This window comes from Syzygium oleosum, unplaced genomic scaffold (genome assembly GCF_021117445.2).
Source record: "Syzygium oleosum isolate NSW1041296 unplaced genomic scaffold, Sole_v2.1 Sole_v2.42, whole genome shotgun sequence".
In the NCBI taxonomy this organism is placed as follows: Eukaryota; Viridiplantae; Streptophyta; class Magnoliopsida; order Myrtales; family Myrtaceae; genus Syzygium; species Syzygium oleosum.
The window spans coordinates 947,653-965,134 of record NW_026607526.1 but is presented as its reverse complement, the minus strand read 5'-3'; the positions used below and the strand labels follow the sequence as shown (position 1 = coordinate 965,134).

General features: G+C 42.6%; 2 protein-coding genes across 2 annotated transcripts; one reads left to right on the top strand and one right to left on the bottom strand.

Annotated features, from left to right (window-relative positions):
- The first annotated feature begins 8,167 nt into the window (after positions 1–8,167).
- On the top strand, positions 8,168–9,759 carry LOC115663227 (probable sugar phosphate/phosphate translocator At2g25520). The gene is made up of 2 exons (XM_056306254.1): positions 8,168–9,376; positions 9,598–9,759. The coding sequence occupies exon 1, from the start codon at positions 8,301–8,303 to the stop codon at positions 9,363–9,365; it is 1,065 nt and encodes a 354-aa protein (XP_056162229.1). The 5' UTR covers positions 8,168–8,300; the 3' UTR covers positions 9,366–9,376; positions 9,598–9,759.
- Positions 9,760–11,443: 1,684 nt separating this feature from the next.
- LOC115663226 (protein NRT1/ PTR FAMILY 6.2-like) lies at positions 11,444–16,299 on the bottom strand. Its single transcript, XM_030585244.2, has 6 exons — positions 16,219–16,299; positions 16,022–16,124; positions 13,707–13,924; positions 12,973–13,514; positions 12,397–12,740; positions 11,444–12,204 (listed from the first exon to the last, which is right to left on the bottom strand). Exons 1-6 carry the CDS (start codon positions 16,219–16,221, stop codon positions 11,672–11,674), a joined length of 1,743 nt encoding a protein of 580 aa, XP_030441104.1. The 5' UTR covers positions 16,222–16,299; the 3' UTR covers positions 11,444–11,671.
- Between the last annotated feature and the right edge of the window lie 1,183 nt (positions 16,300–17,482).

Here is a 17,482-nt window from a genome sequence, read left to right as displayed (position 1 = left end):
TCGCCGCCCAACCGTCGCCGCCCAGAAACCGCCCAGCCTCGCCGAGCTCCTTGTCGCCGCCCAGCCTCGCCGAGCTCCCCGTCGCCGCCCAACCGTCGTTGCCCAGCAGCGGCCTAGCCTGGCCGAGCTCGCCGTCTTCTTCGTCTCTTTGCTCCGTCGCCGCAGCCGTCTAGCCGTCGCCCCCGTCACCATCGCCGCCGTCCCCGTCGTCGTCTGCCCGCGCGTGGGGTCGCCACTCGTCGCCTCCTCGCTCGCCCGCACACCTCGCCGGCCCGCCTTGTAGCCGCCTGAAGCCGTCGTCGACCAGCCTCGCCGAGCTCGCCGTCGCCGCCCAGCCGCCACCCAACCGTCGCCGAGCTCCCTGTCGCCGCCCAACCGTCGCCGCCTGGGCCAGAAGCCGAGCTCACCGTCCCCGCCTGGGCCTCGCCGCCCAAATGTCGCCGCCCAACCGCCACCTGGGCCCGCCCCCGCCTACTCGCCCGCGCTGGGCCACAGCTGACCGGCAGCCGCCCCAGCTCACCGAGCTCGCTGCCGCCGCCTACCGCCGCCCCGAGGCAGCCGCTGGCGCTAGCTCGCTGCCGCCTAGCTCGCTGGCCCCCGAGTCCGTCGCCGCCCGGCCGCTGCCTGCCCACCGCCGCCTGCCCGCCCAACCGCCGCCGCCGCCCGCCACCCGCTGCCGTCGCCCGCCCGCCACCGCTCGCTGCGCTGCCGTCGCGCCACCTGCCCCCGCCGCCGCCGCCCGTGCCGAGCCCGCCACTATTAACCGTCGCAAAATCTAATTATTGTTGGGTTTTTCTTGGCCTTGAACCAAGTAAGCAACTCTCTAAATGTTACCTATTATAATGAGTATTAATCGGACTTGTTTAGGGATTGTTTAGTGTCTGATTGGTTGACCAAGTTAGGAGTCGATTTGAGGATTGCATGTTGCTTTGATCGATGTTCGACTGGTTAATTTATTCATTATATCGCCGATTAACCGTTTAATGATCATCGGGTGATTGATTAAGCGTTTATTCAGAAAATGCATTAAAATTGAACAATTCTTGAAAAAATCCGAAAAATTTCGTGAAAATTTAAAAAAAGTCATATTTTGGGAAAATATTAAATTTGGTGAATGTTTTTTTTAAATTAAAAAAACCAAAATTTGAAAATATCACAAAATGGCAAAAAATAACTGCAGCCACCCACTTTGAGTGAAATTTAATTTTTTTAGGTGCCCGAAAAAAGAATAATAATAAAAAATTCAAAAATTTAAAAAAAATTATAAAATGGCTTAAAATACTTGTGGCCAACCATTTTGAGAGAAATTGTAAATTTTTTAGGTGCACGAAAAATGTAAAAATAATAATAAAATAAAAAATTTCAAAACTTCACAGAATGGCTTAGAATACACGTGGCCATCGACTTTGAGTGAAAAATAATTTTTTTTAGGTGGCCAAAAAAATATTAAATATGTAAAAAATTTGAAAACTCCTCAGAATTGCTTATAATACATGTGGCCACCCACTTTGAGTGAAATTTAAATTTTTTTAGATGGCCAAAAAATTAAAGGCTTATAATGCCTGTGGCCAGCCACTTTGATTGATGATCGTGTGGCCGAGAACGAAGATCATGTGACTGAAATTGATGTTTCATGGTTGTTCTTGTACTTGATGAATTATCATGTGGTTTGAAAGTGGATCGTGTGGTTAATTATGGCTAATGTCGGCTTAGCATGGCATATCATGCTCATATATTGATGTTTGATATCAAAATGAGTGCGATTCATAGTATATTTGTTCGTAGGAAATTGCACGTCATAAACACTCGGCAATGGCTAATTAAGAGGGAACATTTTCTGCAGCCTATCAAAATGGTAAGTTTCGTCATGTACGTCATTATGTCTCCATAATACGTGTTCATATTTTTTTACATATTTGTCTAACCTTCCTACTTGTCAGTTTAAACGTGGAGGTCACGTGCATAGAAGACCAGCCTCTTCAACATCCTCGTCCCCCGCCCTTTCATCTTCTCCTATCCTTTCATCTAACCTGCAACCACGATATGCTGATGGACAATATGGACACGTTGATCCTTCCTCCAACGCTCAAGAACATGTTATGGGACTTGGCCACATGCCAACTCAATCTCCTCCAGTTCAATCACCTTTGGCTCCCTCTCCTTCCGTTCCACCTTATTATTCAGCGCAACATTCGCATAATGACGGAAACGAAGGTCAAGAAGATAACCGAATCCTGATATGCCCATTTGGAGATTCGTAAGTACTTCAATTTTTTTTTTAGTATATGTAATATTTATGGCTTTCGATATGGATGTCAACTGAATTGTCGATGTTGCACAATATCCGTGTGTTTGCAGATTCACGGATGCTACGTTTGTTGTGAGGGAACTGAATAAAATAATCAAAAACTATTGGATGGGGGAGTATGTTAATTACAAAAGTGTTCCACAAGAGGTGAAAGATTTGTGGTGGAATGAGTTCAAGGTAAGTTTTAGATATTCTATTTTCTTACCAACTAAGTTCGGTGTAGTATATTGATGGTCAAGAATGATGTAAAGGGACCAGAACAGCTCTTTAGTTTTCGGTACTAAAGGGGAAAGAATATTTTCCCCGAGATGAACTTAACAAAGTCTATCGCCGAATTGTCCGGTGCATGGTAATGGATATGTGACCATCATAATAACTTTCAGTTTTGTTTGTATTGATTGCAGCGGAAGTTCAAGTGGGATGACCAGCTCGAGAATGAAGTGAGAAGAATTTTTCAGAAGAAAGTCAGTGATCACATACGAAATGTGATGAATAGAGCGAAGAGCAGAAGAGTGAAGCCGGCTTTCATTACAGCTGACAATTGGGCGAAAATTAACAGAATTTGGGAAACTGAGAAGAGTCAGCAAATCAGTGAGCAGAATAAAAAGAATTGATCTTCTAGTTCTAGTGAAGGGTCTGCCACATATGCTGGGGGCTGTATCAACATTGGGGAGCATCGCAAACGACTGGTAAGTCTGTTAAATAAGTTATAAGTTAATTTAATTCAATTACTCATGTTTACATTTTGTAGGCACAAGAATTGGGGATAGAACCGACATTTGCAGCTACATTTGAACGCACATTTCAAAAGAAAGATAAGACATGGATTGTCTATCGAGCAAAAGCTGTTAAGGTACGTAAGGTTATACTTTGGACTTTATGGAAACTAGAATGAAAATCGTGAATGCTTTTAATATTTATGGTAGAGATATATATGAAGTTATTTTATTTTCATCTATATTGTTAATGTAGGAAAAATATGATGAACTTTTAATGGGCAATGCTAGTGGTAGTGATGGTTCTGCAAGTGCGTCATAAGTACAGTTTCACCCAATTTGTTCATGCCCTACAATTACTTTTTGTGCACAACTTTCTCACAACTAGGTTCAAGGATCTAATTTTTCCTATGTGACAGAAATACGGTTTACAAGGGTGAAAAAATTACAGTGGATGTCAAAGTTGACTCATACTCATAGGTAAGAACATTGATGTTCGTCCTGAAACGTTTTTTTGTTAACCCTCTTACTTGTTTTTTTATACCTAGTTCCACATCCATGCATAAGCACTTCGTTATATTCCAGTATCTGATCGAATATCTTTATTTATGTATCCACATTTCATCGTGTGTCCACAAAAGTGAATGCTTTTGGTGTCCTGCCGAGTACCACAGCTGCCCAATCTTGTGTCTGGTTTGTCGATTTTTCGTTTTCTAAATTTCTCTATGGTTGTCCCGCCTCCTATGAATGTTTTGAATGTATTATAAGATTGGATATCAAATATCATCGTGTGAGGCTTTGCAACTTGACATATCTCATTATTTTTTGCGGACTAGCATCTTTCCTTCAGTTACATTTTTCAATTATATGGCTTTGTGTCTGGTTTGTTCGTTTTCTGTTTCTGAAGCGGAATCTACGGTTTTCTCGTGTCCTTTGACTGTTTTCAATGTATTACATGATGTTCAATAATGCGTAGCAATTGATATGGACAAGATTTGATGGCCGAAATGCTGTAAAATTTGCGACGAATATTTACATACGAATTTCGCGACCATTACAGTTTGTGGTTAATTTGCGACGAATAAGTAGCGACGAATCAAGTTTGTGCCTAATTTCTGTCCAATACATTTTGCGACGAATTTTGCCATGAATTTTGCGACGAATTTTGCGACGAATTATTTGCGACGAATTTTTTTGCGACGAATTATTTGCGACGAATTTCCGTCGCTAAATTTTCGTCGCAAATATTTGCGACGACCTAGTAGCGACGGAATTTTTTCCGTCGCTAAATTCGTCGCAAAATCAATTTGCGACGGATTTTTGCGATTTTTTCGTCGCAAAATCCGTCGCAAAGAACATGTTTTTTTGTAGTGTCCTAAACATTTTCACGTTTTATCAATTGAGTCTATCCAGTCAATTTTGATTGGAAATCGTGACGTGGACGCTGGCCGTCCCACGTGTCATGGTCGGCGTTGATGTGGATGATTTTAATACTATTCGAATTTTTATTAATTTTTTTATTATATCTTTAATTTTCTTTTCCTTCTTTACTTTTTTTTTACTGTGGTTGACAAGGGTGGCCAAGCCCTCGTCGACGGTGGCCAAGGGCCGAGACGCCCTGACCCAACCTCTCCCAGATCTGGGCAGGGCCATTGCGGCTTTGAGCGAGGGCTCAGTCGGCAGGCCTCGCTGCCCTCGCACACGGTTGGCGGCCCTCGCAGGTCATTAATAATAATTAAACAAAAGAAAAGAAAGAAAAGAAAAAAATAATAAAAATTTCAAAAAATTTCCACATCATAGTCGGCCGTGCTACGTATGACGGCCGACGTCCATGTCACCAATTTCCGGACAATTGGCGGAATGAATTACATTGGCTAAATTGAAAATGTTTAGAACTGAATTGGCATAAGTTCAGGTTCAGGACTTTTGGTAAATTTCCCTAAGCTATAACCTTCCAATCACGATTTACATGTGCCATGCCCAACATTTTCCTATTCACCATTCTCTCTACGTGTCGAAGATGCACGAGATCAAGGGAATAGGCGATCACGAGATTGGATCTTCCGCTCGATAATCTCACTATATAATAAACATTGGACGCCATTGCAAGTAACGTTGCTTTGCCCAAGAAGCAAAAGGGTACCCCATTGACAGCTCCAAGACTTCAATTAACTAATAGAAATCGAATAACTTTATTGGTCAATATATGCGTTTAGGTCAGCAATCCCATGTGAATTCAGTCAATGTAAACCCCCAAGAACTGAAAAAAAAAAAATTAAACAAAAAAATAGGACAATTAAAAAAAAAGAAGAAGAAAGGCCACCGACTCCTAAGTCCTAAGTCCAAGTGTCTCTCAAACCATTAAATTTTTAACGTGGTCGCTACGTGAGTTCACGTTCCTTAGACCTAGACTGGTACGTACATCGTGGTACTTACGTTAGAATTCTGCTTTTTTTCATAAAAAAATTATTTCCTTTATTTAATTTTACGGTTAGAGGAAAGAAAAATGTTTGATCTTGAATTTTTTCCATTAATTAAAAGCTTCTTCGATCGAGGTAGCCCGTAAAGTTTTTCCGATTATTCGTAACGGTGAAAGTGTAAATGCTTTGCGTGTGAAAAAGGGTACGGGAAAATAAGGTTTTAAATAAGTAGAGAAAAGAATAACGTCTACAGATTTTATCTATTTTGGAAAGGAACGATTTGGAATTTCGTCGAATTGGGAATTTTTTAAAATTCAATTTTAAAAAGTACGAGAAATTCGAGAAGCCGCCTTTTGTAATTATATGAGCTACTTTTGAATTATTGTTATGTCTATAAATTAGAATGGAGAAGATTCAATCAATTCCTTTTTTTTTATTTATAAAACTTCGACTTTGAAACCACCCTTTTTTTTTACTTTTTATTTAGTAAAGACGTGAATAGATATAATTTTTTTCCCTTCACATTGATAGATAAATTTGGGAAAATATCTATGTTGAGAATTGTCAATATTTTATACGACGACACGACAGAGCAATATCCATCAATTCATCTTATGATGCAAAAAAATTAAGTGAAATACTGTATTTACCGAAACAAATCGATGCGAAAAGAGATTGTACTTATCCCTCCTCACTTGATTTTTTTCCTTAAAATTTGTATTCATATATGTATTACACGACAAGACTTGCAAATTATTTCCTTGAATTTTGTGAGGTTTACAATATACCCCACCCCCCTCTAATTTTCTTTTTCTTTCTTTGACAAAAACAAACCCAATCAATAATTAATTTCCATATAAAAAAAAGGGTTTCCTTTTTCAATACCCAAATCTTTAGTCTATACAAAGCAAAGCGTGAATTTGCAGTAGTTGACCAACTTTTTCTGGGGGTCCTAAGAAATTAAATTTTCTGCAATCTACACACGCAAGTCCAAATTTGGCGGACCATTCTATGCGCAATCAAAGCACGTACAGACGAAAGATGGACCGCTTATCTCGAGATTAGTCAAACTTAATTAACTTACTAATTACGGTGGTAACCATCACATTAATTCCCTCATTGGTATCTCAGCAATAAAGTAATTTTATTATAGTTACTGTCTAGATGAGCGGAATTTTCAGAAGAAAAATATAAAGCGAAGAAAAATTTCGCGCATAACAATTCTCATATGGTAATTTTCGGTCTAATTACAAGTCAAAATCTATCGAAAAAATCTTTTTAAAGACATGGAATTGGAGAAAAAGAAAAAAAAAAAAGGAAAAAAAATTATAGATGTAAAGTGTAAACCCAGACAAGATTTCAATTTACCAAACTGATAAAGACGCGTAACCAAAAAAATTTGACTTCAACCTAGGTGTCTCCTGGTCCAATCTCTGCCTAATAAGTAATAAATGATTATTATTATTACATTCAATTTGTTATCGCATATTCGATTATCTTATCGCACACTATGCAAATGTGAAATTATCGATCGATAAAATGCCGGGGTTAGATTTAACTTTTGAATTTTTTAAAAATATGATAGAGATGTTTGATTAGCTAGTGATATTACGTAACGGTAAATTATTTTTATTTTGTTTTCTCCCTTTCACAAGGTTTTTAAGGCATGGCTTGCGATGCGGCCTTGGCATGACAAAAGAAGTGCTTCCCTTAGGAGCAGAATAAAAACCAGAGAAGTTCATTTTGTATTTTTTATTTTTTGCTAGTGATAATAAATAGTTCTTTTTTTGTCATTTCTATATGGGGAAATACGTCTTCGGAGATTGCGAGTTGATAATCATTCAAACTGAAAATAACAAATTATCTCCTTGTTAAATGTCTGAATTGAGAATATATAAAAAGATGGCGATGAAGTTAACTGTGCTCAATAGATCAACTACTCAACCCAATAGTTTTCTCTTGGGTTGGACAATCCAATAGTTGATCGAACACAAGTTGATCAATTAAGCACATCATCTTCGACCAAAATAAAAATAAAATTTAAGCACATCGTCGAATCAATTATGGATATGTTATGTTCGAGGAGGAGATGCAAATCAAAGTTTTTTCAAGCAGTTCGAAAAGGTGCGCGTAAATGGAGGTTACTCAATCAAATCTCACCAATTGCATTTAATGCATAAATCAAAGGTTTTGACTGTACGTGGAATTCTCTAAAGTGTTTTGCATACTTCCAAGTAATCGGATATCTACACTCGTGTATCTGGATTACAGAAAGACATACACATAAATGCAAATCGAAAAAAAAGGAAATATTGGATATCCTAGTTAAGAGATGTGATGAACACAAAAAAGTAACTACAAGAGGCAGAAAGAAAAAAAAAACATGTTCATAAAATAGATAAACATTTTTCCGATCGAATTAAGATAACCTTCCTATTAAAAAACAATTCGAATTGGTATATCATATACCGGCCGTGTAATTTAGTTCCTACACAATCAAATTCATCACCATTTATATGGACAGCGAATTACAAAGTCGATCGACTATCCAAATTAATGTCGATCGATGTGGTTTATGTCGGGAAAAAAAAATAAAAATAAAAATGTTCTTAAAAGAACTTTACCCTAAAGCCACAAAAAGAAAAAAAAAAGAAAAAAGAAAGTGGAAGCATTCCAAGTCAACGAACCCACCTTCTTTCTCCTCTTTTAATCTCTCCTCTTCTCGCCCTCAACCAGAGAGAGAGAGAGAGAGAGAGATCCACCGCCGCCTCCGCCTTCAACACCCCGAAACCCTCTCCCTCCTCCGCCGCGCCGCCGCCGCCGCCGCTCCTCCTCCGCCGCGCCGCCTCCTCCGCCATGGCGCTCTCGAAGGAGGTGGTGAAGAAGGTGGCGATCTCCTACGCCTACGTGGCCATCTGGATCTCCCTCTCCTTCGCGGTCATCGTGTACAACAAGTACATCCTGGACCCGAAGCTCTACGGCTGGCCCTTCCCCATCTCCCTCACCATGACCCACATGGCCTTCTGCTCCTCCCTCGCCTACCTCCTCGTCCGCGTCCTCCAGGTCGTCGACCCCGTCACCAACATGACCCGCGAGTTCTACCTCAAGAACGTCGTCCCCATCGGCGCCCTCTACGCCCTCTCCCTCTGGTTCTCCAACTCCGCCTACATCTACCTCTCCGTCTCCTTCATCCAGATGCTCAAGGCCCTCATGCCCGTCGCCGTCTACTCCATCGGCATCTCCCTCAAGAAGGAGACCTTCCGGTCCAACACCATGGCGAACATGATATCCATCACCCTCGGCGTCGCCATCGCCGCCTACGGCGAGGCCAAGTTCGACGCCTTCGGGGTCTTCCTGCAGCTCGGCGCGGTGGCCTTCGAGGCCACGCGCCTCGTCCTGATCCAGATACTCCTCACCTCCGCCGGGATCAAGCTCAACCCGATCACCTCGCTCTACTACGTCGCCCCCTGCTGCTTCGTGTTCCTGGCCCTGCCGTGGGCCGTGATGGAGATGCCGAGGCTGATCCAGACGTCGAGCTTCCACTTCGATCTCCTCATCTTCGGTACCAACTCGCTCTGCGCGTTCGCGCTGAACCTGGCGGTGTTCCTGCTCGTCGGGAAGACGTCGGCGCTGACGATGAACGTGGCCGGGGTGGTCAAGGACTGGCTCCTCATCGCCTTCTCCTGGTCGGTGATCAAGGACATGGTGACCCCGGTGAACCTGTTCGGGTACGGCATCGCCTTCCTTGGGGTCGCCTACTACAACCACGCCAAGCTCCAGGCGATGAAGGCCGCGGAGGAGGCCAAGACGTCGAAGGCCGCCGGCGAGGGCGGTGGCGACGAGGAGGCCGGGAAGCTGCTGGAGGAGAAGCAGTTGAAGAACGGAGACGACTATGAGAAGAAGAGCGAAGAGAAAAATTGATGTCGAAATTGGTAAAACCCTTTCTTCTATTTTAATTTTTAATTTCAGTGGAGGAGGAAAAAAAAATTAAAGATGTCAGATGGCAAATTAATTTTATGTCCAAATTTTTTTGTGTACCTTTTCTTTTTCTTTAGGGGACAAGATTAGCATGAATAAACGGTAAACTGGGGTCATTTAATTTTATACTCTATAGTTTTTTTAATATATTTATATTTTTATATGTTCGGTCCAGATGATGCTGTGAGAGAGATATTTATGGTCGAGAGGAATTTGAGGACTATGTACCAATGTATTGATCCCATGATGTGTCTACACCACTAGCATCTTCTTCTTCTTTTTGTCTTTTTCTTTAACCACCGACCGAGTCACGCGTCTGACCAAGTATTGGATCGAACCGGTCTTTTCATAGATGTCATGTTTTAAAAGTATATAGCAATTTGCTGGTGTACGCATAGGGACTTGTTTAGCCTTGTTTCAATTGATATGGAGCACAAAGATGGAAGGCTACAAAATTGGGGAGAAAATTAGCCAATCGGTTCGATTTGGTCATAAACTTTTCGATTTCGCCAATTTAGTCATCGTCGGCCATCCTCTGTATCGGCAACTTTTTCCGATGAAAATGGACCGTAATGACTACATTGAAATTTCGCCTAAAAGTTTAGGACTGATCGGATAATTTTTCCAAAATTAGACAGTTCGGTGATTCATGATCTTTGGCTTCAAGAAATTGCATGATACATTGTATTAGTCATTGAATACTGCTGGCCTTTATACTTTCTTTTTATTCATTCCTTTTGGGCCTTCATACCTTTTTTCCAGTTGGCCACACCAACGAAGGAAACAAGTGAATAATTTAGTCAACCACTTTTGTGTTATGATCATTCATGTAGACATCAAATTTGGGAAAAAGAAACTCTAACAGGAGCTATTCCGTCAAACCTTTGGGTACAACAAGATCTCGCCATTATAGTCCCGAATCATATCCACGACCGACTCGGCGTGCGGTAATCAACGAGCACGACCCATCCGATGCACGAAGCCATACATCAGAGCCGGCTCGTGTTCAGAGCGACGCGACCTTGTTACTTGTCGCGCACCATCTCAACCGATGACGTCGCATGCGACGAGCTATGACATTGAACAGTTGAAATAAAACCTTCTCAATATATCATTTCATAATGACTCAAGTGATTCCATTCTTACCCTGCTGAAGTTGATTTGGTGGGCTAATCTTGTGGGCTTTGGGCTTTTTGCAAATGTGTTGATTGGAAGAATAAGATGGGAGACCTTTCCATGGATTAGAGATCAATCAAGAGGCTTGACTTGAAGTCAAAAAAGTGTCAAATTGCCAAAGTTTGGCAGATATGCATCTGTTTTTCCTCATGGAATTGTCACTATCGGACCACTATCCCTCTGTCTCTTTTGAAAGCAAGGACCACCAATTCCCCTTGGCATCATTCAGTCCACAAAGGGGGGGCTACCACCGAACTGAACTTTACATGTATATGGGGTTGGAAATCCAAAGAGGTAAAGGTTAAAGAGGGATTGATATGCAACTGGTTCCTCGAGTGACTTCGTACAAAAGTTGGACCCACGGTCGAAGCACCCGAAAGTTTGTAGGATGAATCCTCAAAAAAGATAAGTTGGATGACACTTCGACAAATTACAAAAATCCAAAAATGTCCATTCGATGTCCTCGGTCGGGTTCGCACCCGTTTACAGACTTATTTTAACAAAGAATGGAAGAAAATATGACCGGTGACGACATTTAGTAATATAGGTGGGATGTCCCATGTCTGATCTATGTATCATGTATTTCAGCTGTCGAAGGGACAATTAGTGGGGTTGTTTACCAAAGTGATCAGTATAACAAAAGTTTGATATTCCAATTGGACTTCCATAGTGAAGGGAAGTATCTGTAATCACCGAATCCGAGCAAATAAATGATAACGATCCGGTTTTATGATAAAATAAGTAGTTATTGCAATTCTTTTGGAGCTAATTTGGATAGACGCTCTTGATTGGATCGAGAAGGTGGACTTAATTGGCCAAAATACCATTCATTGTAATACAGGGGCTAAAGATATGAAACATATATGACAATAGGAAGTCAGAGTACATGCCTACGGAAAAAGAGAAGGCAACATAGAGGAAATCCAAACTATACCATGACCAGTTAAAATCACAAAGTGAAAGGTATATCCAACCCCACTCTCACTTTTCCCTAATGTGTTCATGAACACGCTCAAAATCTACTATCCCACATGATCATTAACATTCCAAGCCTTCCTAAACTCAAGCACACATCAAACCTTGTCCTCCATGGAGGATCCGTTGCCAATCTTTTCCATTTGCAAAGTGGGTTTAGTGTTTTGTGGCTTGTACCAAGCTGCACAGACAAGATACAAAGCAAAATTCACTAGGCTCAAGATTGTCAGCAGTCCGTAGAACCAATCGAGCCTCCCGTAATTGATGTGATCTGCCAACCATCCTTGTGTCCCGCCGCTGCCTGTCGCCTTCTTCACGATGGAGACGAGGAAGCTACTGAGGAAGAAGCCGAGCGACAGGGTCGTGAGGAAGAGCCCCGTGCTCATGGTTTTCATGCCCTTGGGCGATTGAGTTATGAAGAAGTCGAGCTGGCCCGTGTATATGAAGGCCTCGCCGGAGCCTACCAAGAAGAATTGCGGGATCAATAGGAACACACTCACCGGTAGGGTGGTGGTAGCACGGCCGACGGATGCAGCAACCGACAGTCTCTTCCGTTCGGTTATTGCGGCAGCTAACATTCCTAAAGTCGAAAGAGCGAGTCCGATTGCAATTCTTTGTAGATTGGAGAAACCTGCATGAAGAAATGCTTAGCATGGATAGATATAAACGTTTTGTGCATATTAAACAATTTAATACTATTTGCAAATTGTTCCTATTCTGATGATCACCTCTCAACAATGCTTCATGAACCGACAACACTAGAAGGGAACAGATATATCACGTTTACCTATAACTCATGCTATTGCAATGTATGCGTATATACCTGGTTTTCCTTTCCATTTCTTCCACGAGGGCATGATGAACCGGTCATAAGCAGCAAGAGTGATCATAATGGCCACCACGAAGAACACGGTGAGCGAGCCGGCTGGGATTTGGAAGCTCCCGATGGACCTTTCCATGGTCGAAGCTTGCTCCACCGAGAACGTGATCATCTGCGCGTATGCTGTCCAGAATATGATTGTCGTGGCCCAAATCGGAAGCAATCTTATCATCATCTTCACTTCCTCCACTCTTGTCACCAAGCACAGCTTCCACCGATTAGGTGCGGAATTATGACCGCCTTTCACGAAGTCTCCTTCGGTAACAATAGCTGCCTTGTCCAAGCACCTGAAGTCGAGACAAATATTAGGTAGTGGATACTTGGATACAATCATAAAAATGACATGACTCAATAGACGAGACAAAAGGAATGGATCTCAGTAACATCTCTCCTTTCTTTAGAAGGGGAAAGGGTAGAGCTTCATATGCTTGATATCAGGAGCAATGAGAGTGATTCATGTGAAAGATAAGAAAAATAACTCGGGAGAGACAAACAACAAATGAGAGCATGAACACGTACCGAAATTGATCAGTGTGATGAATCCTAGACCCTTCAGGACCATCCTCGTACAAGCACCCAACATCGTACGGAACCTCCAAGCTCCTCTTCTTAATCGAAGCGGCCACAACTTGCATTATGTGCACAATGGGACTCCCCATACACTTCTTGTACCTGTACCACCTCGTCCCTGACAAGAACACGAGGATCGCGACGAACATTGCGACTGAGCACGCTCCGTAGGCAACACTCCGGCCGACCTCGTCCTGCACGTACACGAGCACGGTGACGGCAGTCAACGTCCCCATGCTGATTAAGAGGAAGAACCGGTAGAAGAAATAGGCCATCTGGGCCTTTTCCTTCTCGTCCTTGTCGTCGAACTGGTCTGTCCCGAAGCCCGAGACGCTCGACTTGAGGCCGCCCGTGCCAAGGGCCACGAGGTAGAGGGCCAAGTAGAGGATCCCCATTTGGAGCCCATCAGCTTGCTCACATGGGAGGCCGGGTCGGCACGGAGGCGGGCGCAGTCGTGGGAGCTTTGTTGATATTGCTAGCATGGCCGTGCCCTGTAAATAATCATCGATGAGTACAGGAAATGAGTCGAAAAGCTACCGACAAATATTGTTAGAAAATTTCAGGAAAGTATGTTCTGGACCTACACTGAAGACGAATGGACCTGAACTGGGACCAAAGCAAAGCTAGACAAATAGATAGTAAATGTGATAGTTAGGCATGTAAGAGATCAATTTGAGACCCACCAAAGTCTGGATGAAAGCGAAAATGGCGATGGTCCTGTATCGGCCGAGAAAGGAGTCGGCGAGGAAGCCGCCGAGCAAGCAAAGCAGGAAGGAGGTGCCCATGAAGTCGGTGACGATGTTGGCCGAGGTTGAGCTCGGCAAGTGCATGGTCCCGGTTAAGTACGTCACTAGGTTCACTGCTATTCCTATTGTCGACAGCCTCTCACATATCTCTATCCCTGTTATTCAATAATCTCAAATAAATTATTACATAATAATTAGATTTTAATATAGCAAGATAGTAATATCTCGATAAATATGGGAACTACACTCACGATTGGTTACTAAAGTGATAACCATTGTAAAAATATATTTATTAAATGACTAGATTTTTGCAATTATAAAAAATATATAATTGAAAGATAAATATTTGATGTAATAAATTTAAACATGCATGATGCATGGAATAGTAAATTCGTGATTGCTGTTAAGTGATAATTATTATATTCCGCGTAGTTGTGACTTTGGGAGTATTTTAGGAATTTTGATGATATTATTTTCTTATAAACATATGCTTTTCAGGAATCACCTACCTTCTATGCATCATCCATCTATATGATAAAAACAAAAAAATAAAACTTATAAACTCTCGTTTTGTAGAAGTAGAAGCCTACCGCAAGTTAAAAGAAAAATGGAGATGAGCAAAAGGAAACAAAGAAACGACAACTAGTAAAATGGACTATTATGAGTATCACTTGAAGATATGCATGGGACATCTTAAAAAGTAAGAAGAAAAGGGGGGAATCAGAGATATATTCCCGAAGCCATTCATGAAGTATGGCACCAATATCAGCAGAATATCTGCAAATATGCAGTGAGTATGATCTCATCCCTCCTTTTTCAAAAAAGAAAACGTTACTCTATCGCACACTACATCACTTTGGAAAGTGTGTGCACATCATCTCATCTTGTATATGATATAAGAGGTGAATCAAGATCTGTATTAATCATTTCCGGTTTGTTGAGTTTGTACACATGACAGTAATAAGCAGGTAGCATTTGACGTGTCCGAAAAGGGGAAAAGTGCCAAAAAAGTCCTAAACCTTTTGCATAAGTGCCAATTTAGTCCTAAACCTTTTTGGTGCCAATTTAGTCCTAAACCTTTGCATTGGTGCCAATTTAGTCCTAAACCTTTTATTAGTGTCAATTAAGTCCTAAACCTTTTAAATTGGTGCAATTCAGTCTAAACCTTTTATTTTTGTGCTAATTTATCCTTAGTCAACTTTGGACGATTTGCGATGGCCTAGCGTGGCCGCCAGCCGTGCGCGACGTAAGCCGACGTGGACAAATTAAATAATATTTTAATATTTTTGAATTTTTATTTTTTTTTTTTTCTTTTTTTCCACTTTTTTTTTTTGGTTTCTTCTTCATTGCTGCCGCCCGTCCGGCTGACCGGTGAGGCTGCGGGCCGGGCGAGCTCGACCTCGCCGCCACCGGGAGGGCGGCCTCGCCCGGCGAGGCCGAGCCTCGCCATGGCGGGCGAGGCTCGACCTCGCCGGATCCGCGAGGCCGGGCCTCGCCGGCCAGCCGGCGAGGACCGACCTCGCCCGACCATGGCGAGGCTCGAGCCCTCGCCGGAGGCCGCGGCGAGGGCGAGCCTCGCCATGGTCGGGCGAGGCCCGACTCGCCGGATCCGGCGAGGTCGAGCCTCGCCGGGCGGCCGGGCGAGGCTCGACCTCGCCAGATCCGGCGAGGCCGGGCCTCGCCCGACCATGGCGAGGCTCGCCCTCGCCGCGCCCTCGGCGAGGGCTCGAGCCTCGCTCGACCAAGGCGAGGCTCGGCCTCGCCGGCGAGGCCGCCTCCCGGGCCGGCGAGGTCGAGCTCGCCGGCCATCGAGCCGCTGAGCCGCCGACCGGCGACCGCCGATGAAGAAGAAACCAAAAAAAAAAGTGGAAAAAAAAAAAAAAAAAGGAAAAATAAAAATTCAAAAAATATTAAAATATTATTTAATTTGTCCACGCAGCGCCACGTCAGCGCGGTGACCGGCGCCGGCCAAGCGTCCACGTTACAAATTCCGGCCAAAGTTGACCTAAGGGACTAAATTGGCACAAAAATAAAAGGTTTAGGACTGAATTGGCACCAATTTAAAAGGTTTAGGACTTAATTGCACCAAAAAAGGTTTAGACTAAATTGTACCAATGCAAAAGGTTTAGGACTGAATTGGCACCAAAAAAGTTTAGACTAAATTGGCACTAATAAAAGGTTTAGACTTTTTTGGCACTTTTTCCGTCCGAAAAGTGTGGAGAAAAACAAGTGGAGAGAGCCAAAGGGCAGACCAAGAATGAGAGCAGCAGGAATCCAACCACCAGTTTTGGACCTGTCTGCAGGGAACCCTTTGGAGTTCACAGCATCTGAAACTGCCCAACTCATCTTCTCTTCCTGAAGAATATTAGGAGAAAGTAATGGAAAATGTGAAATAATGTTACTGGGTGATGAAAATCCATGAGGGTTAGGAAGAGGTCACTGCACCCACCATTGCAAAATCTTGAATGGGCTAAAATAGACTGAAAGACACCAGATAGAGAGGGATTGGTTTTGGTTCTTCTACTGTGAGTGCACAAGTCACGAACGTCCTCAGGAGCCTCTCTTTTTATAGGCAAAGAGAGACTTAAACTCTCTCAACACATGATCACTCCCTCAAAAGAAAACAAAATAGGATAGGGGACCCTCCACTGAGAAATTGTGACAGATCACTGCTTGTTGCTCCTCATAAAGGTGAAAGGAAACTTCTAGGGATGGAGGATCTATAAACAAACTCTTGATGGGTTTTTGCAAGGCGATATTTGGTACAGAATTCATCAAGAAAGGTGGGGAGATTTACTTATTTATTCATTTTATCTTTTCTGGAAAAGGTGATGGTGATTGAGGAGGATGTGTTTCAGAGATGGAAAAGAAACACGGGGAATCTTGAACATGGACTGTAGCAGAGTCTCACCGTTTGTTTTATCCTTTTGCGGTTAGATTTATGTTGAAGTTATGGTCATGGATGGAGGTAAGTGCGTGCGCACTCTCCAGCGGAGGCTTTTCCGTGCCTTTTGTTGCCCCACCAAAGGTGGCAAGAGCTTGTGCGACTCCAAGCGGAGTTTGTTTTGTACCACAGAAACCATTTCTTTGAAAAGGAATACCCCTATAGTCCTAAAATTTATATAAAGAATGTTATTGTATTTTAGATTGTTTTTTCGATTCGCCCAATTAAATCCTAAATCTTCTTTCTTGAAAAGCACAATCAAGCCCCGAATTTATATTTAGTAGTGTTGTTTGAGGTTGACATGTTGGTAATATGCGAATATTACAGAGGTAATTGCTTGTTGTTATTTACTGAAAGAACTTGATTGAGCTTTCTTGAGCAGGTGTAAGACTTGATTACACTGATTGGATGATTTATGACTCAACTGAATGCTATAAAAAAAATTGGGACTTTCAAAGAAATTTCTTGTATTTCTCAGTGACTGAAAACAGGATCATGCATTTGTATGGCCATATGCAATATAAGGAGGGAGGCTCTCACTTTCTCTATATGAAAGTACTTATCAATGGTTCTTGGACAGGAAAAGTACCAAAAAAGTTATAAATCTATTGTATTTGTGCTAATTCAATCATAAATCTTTCAATTGTGTAAATTCTCTTTTCTTTTTCCTAGGTTAGGGTTTCCTCTCCTTTCCCTTGAAGCCGCCATCTCCCTATAGTGCCATCCCTGAGGGAGACTCTCTCTCTCTCTCCCTTCCTCCCCTCTCTCC

Excerpts from the sequence above, each read along its gene's own strand:
- LOC115663227 (XM_056306254.1), top strand. The coding sequence starts at position 8,301 with ATGGCGCTCTCGAAGGAGGTGGTGAAGAAGGTGGCGATCTCCTACGCC.
- LOC115663226 (XM_030585244.2), bottom strand. Across the intron at positions 13,925-16,021 it reads TCCTGCTGCTCTCATTCTTG|GGATAGAGATATGTGAGAGG; the intron begins GTCTGCCCTTTG and ends ATTGAATAACAG. Across the intron at positions 12,205-12,396 it reads GAAATGGAAAGGAAAACCAG|GTTTCTCCAATCTACAAAGA; the intron begins GTATATACGCAT and ends TTCTTCATGCAG.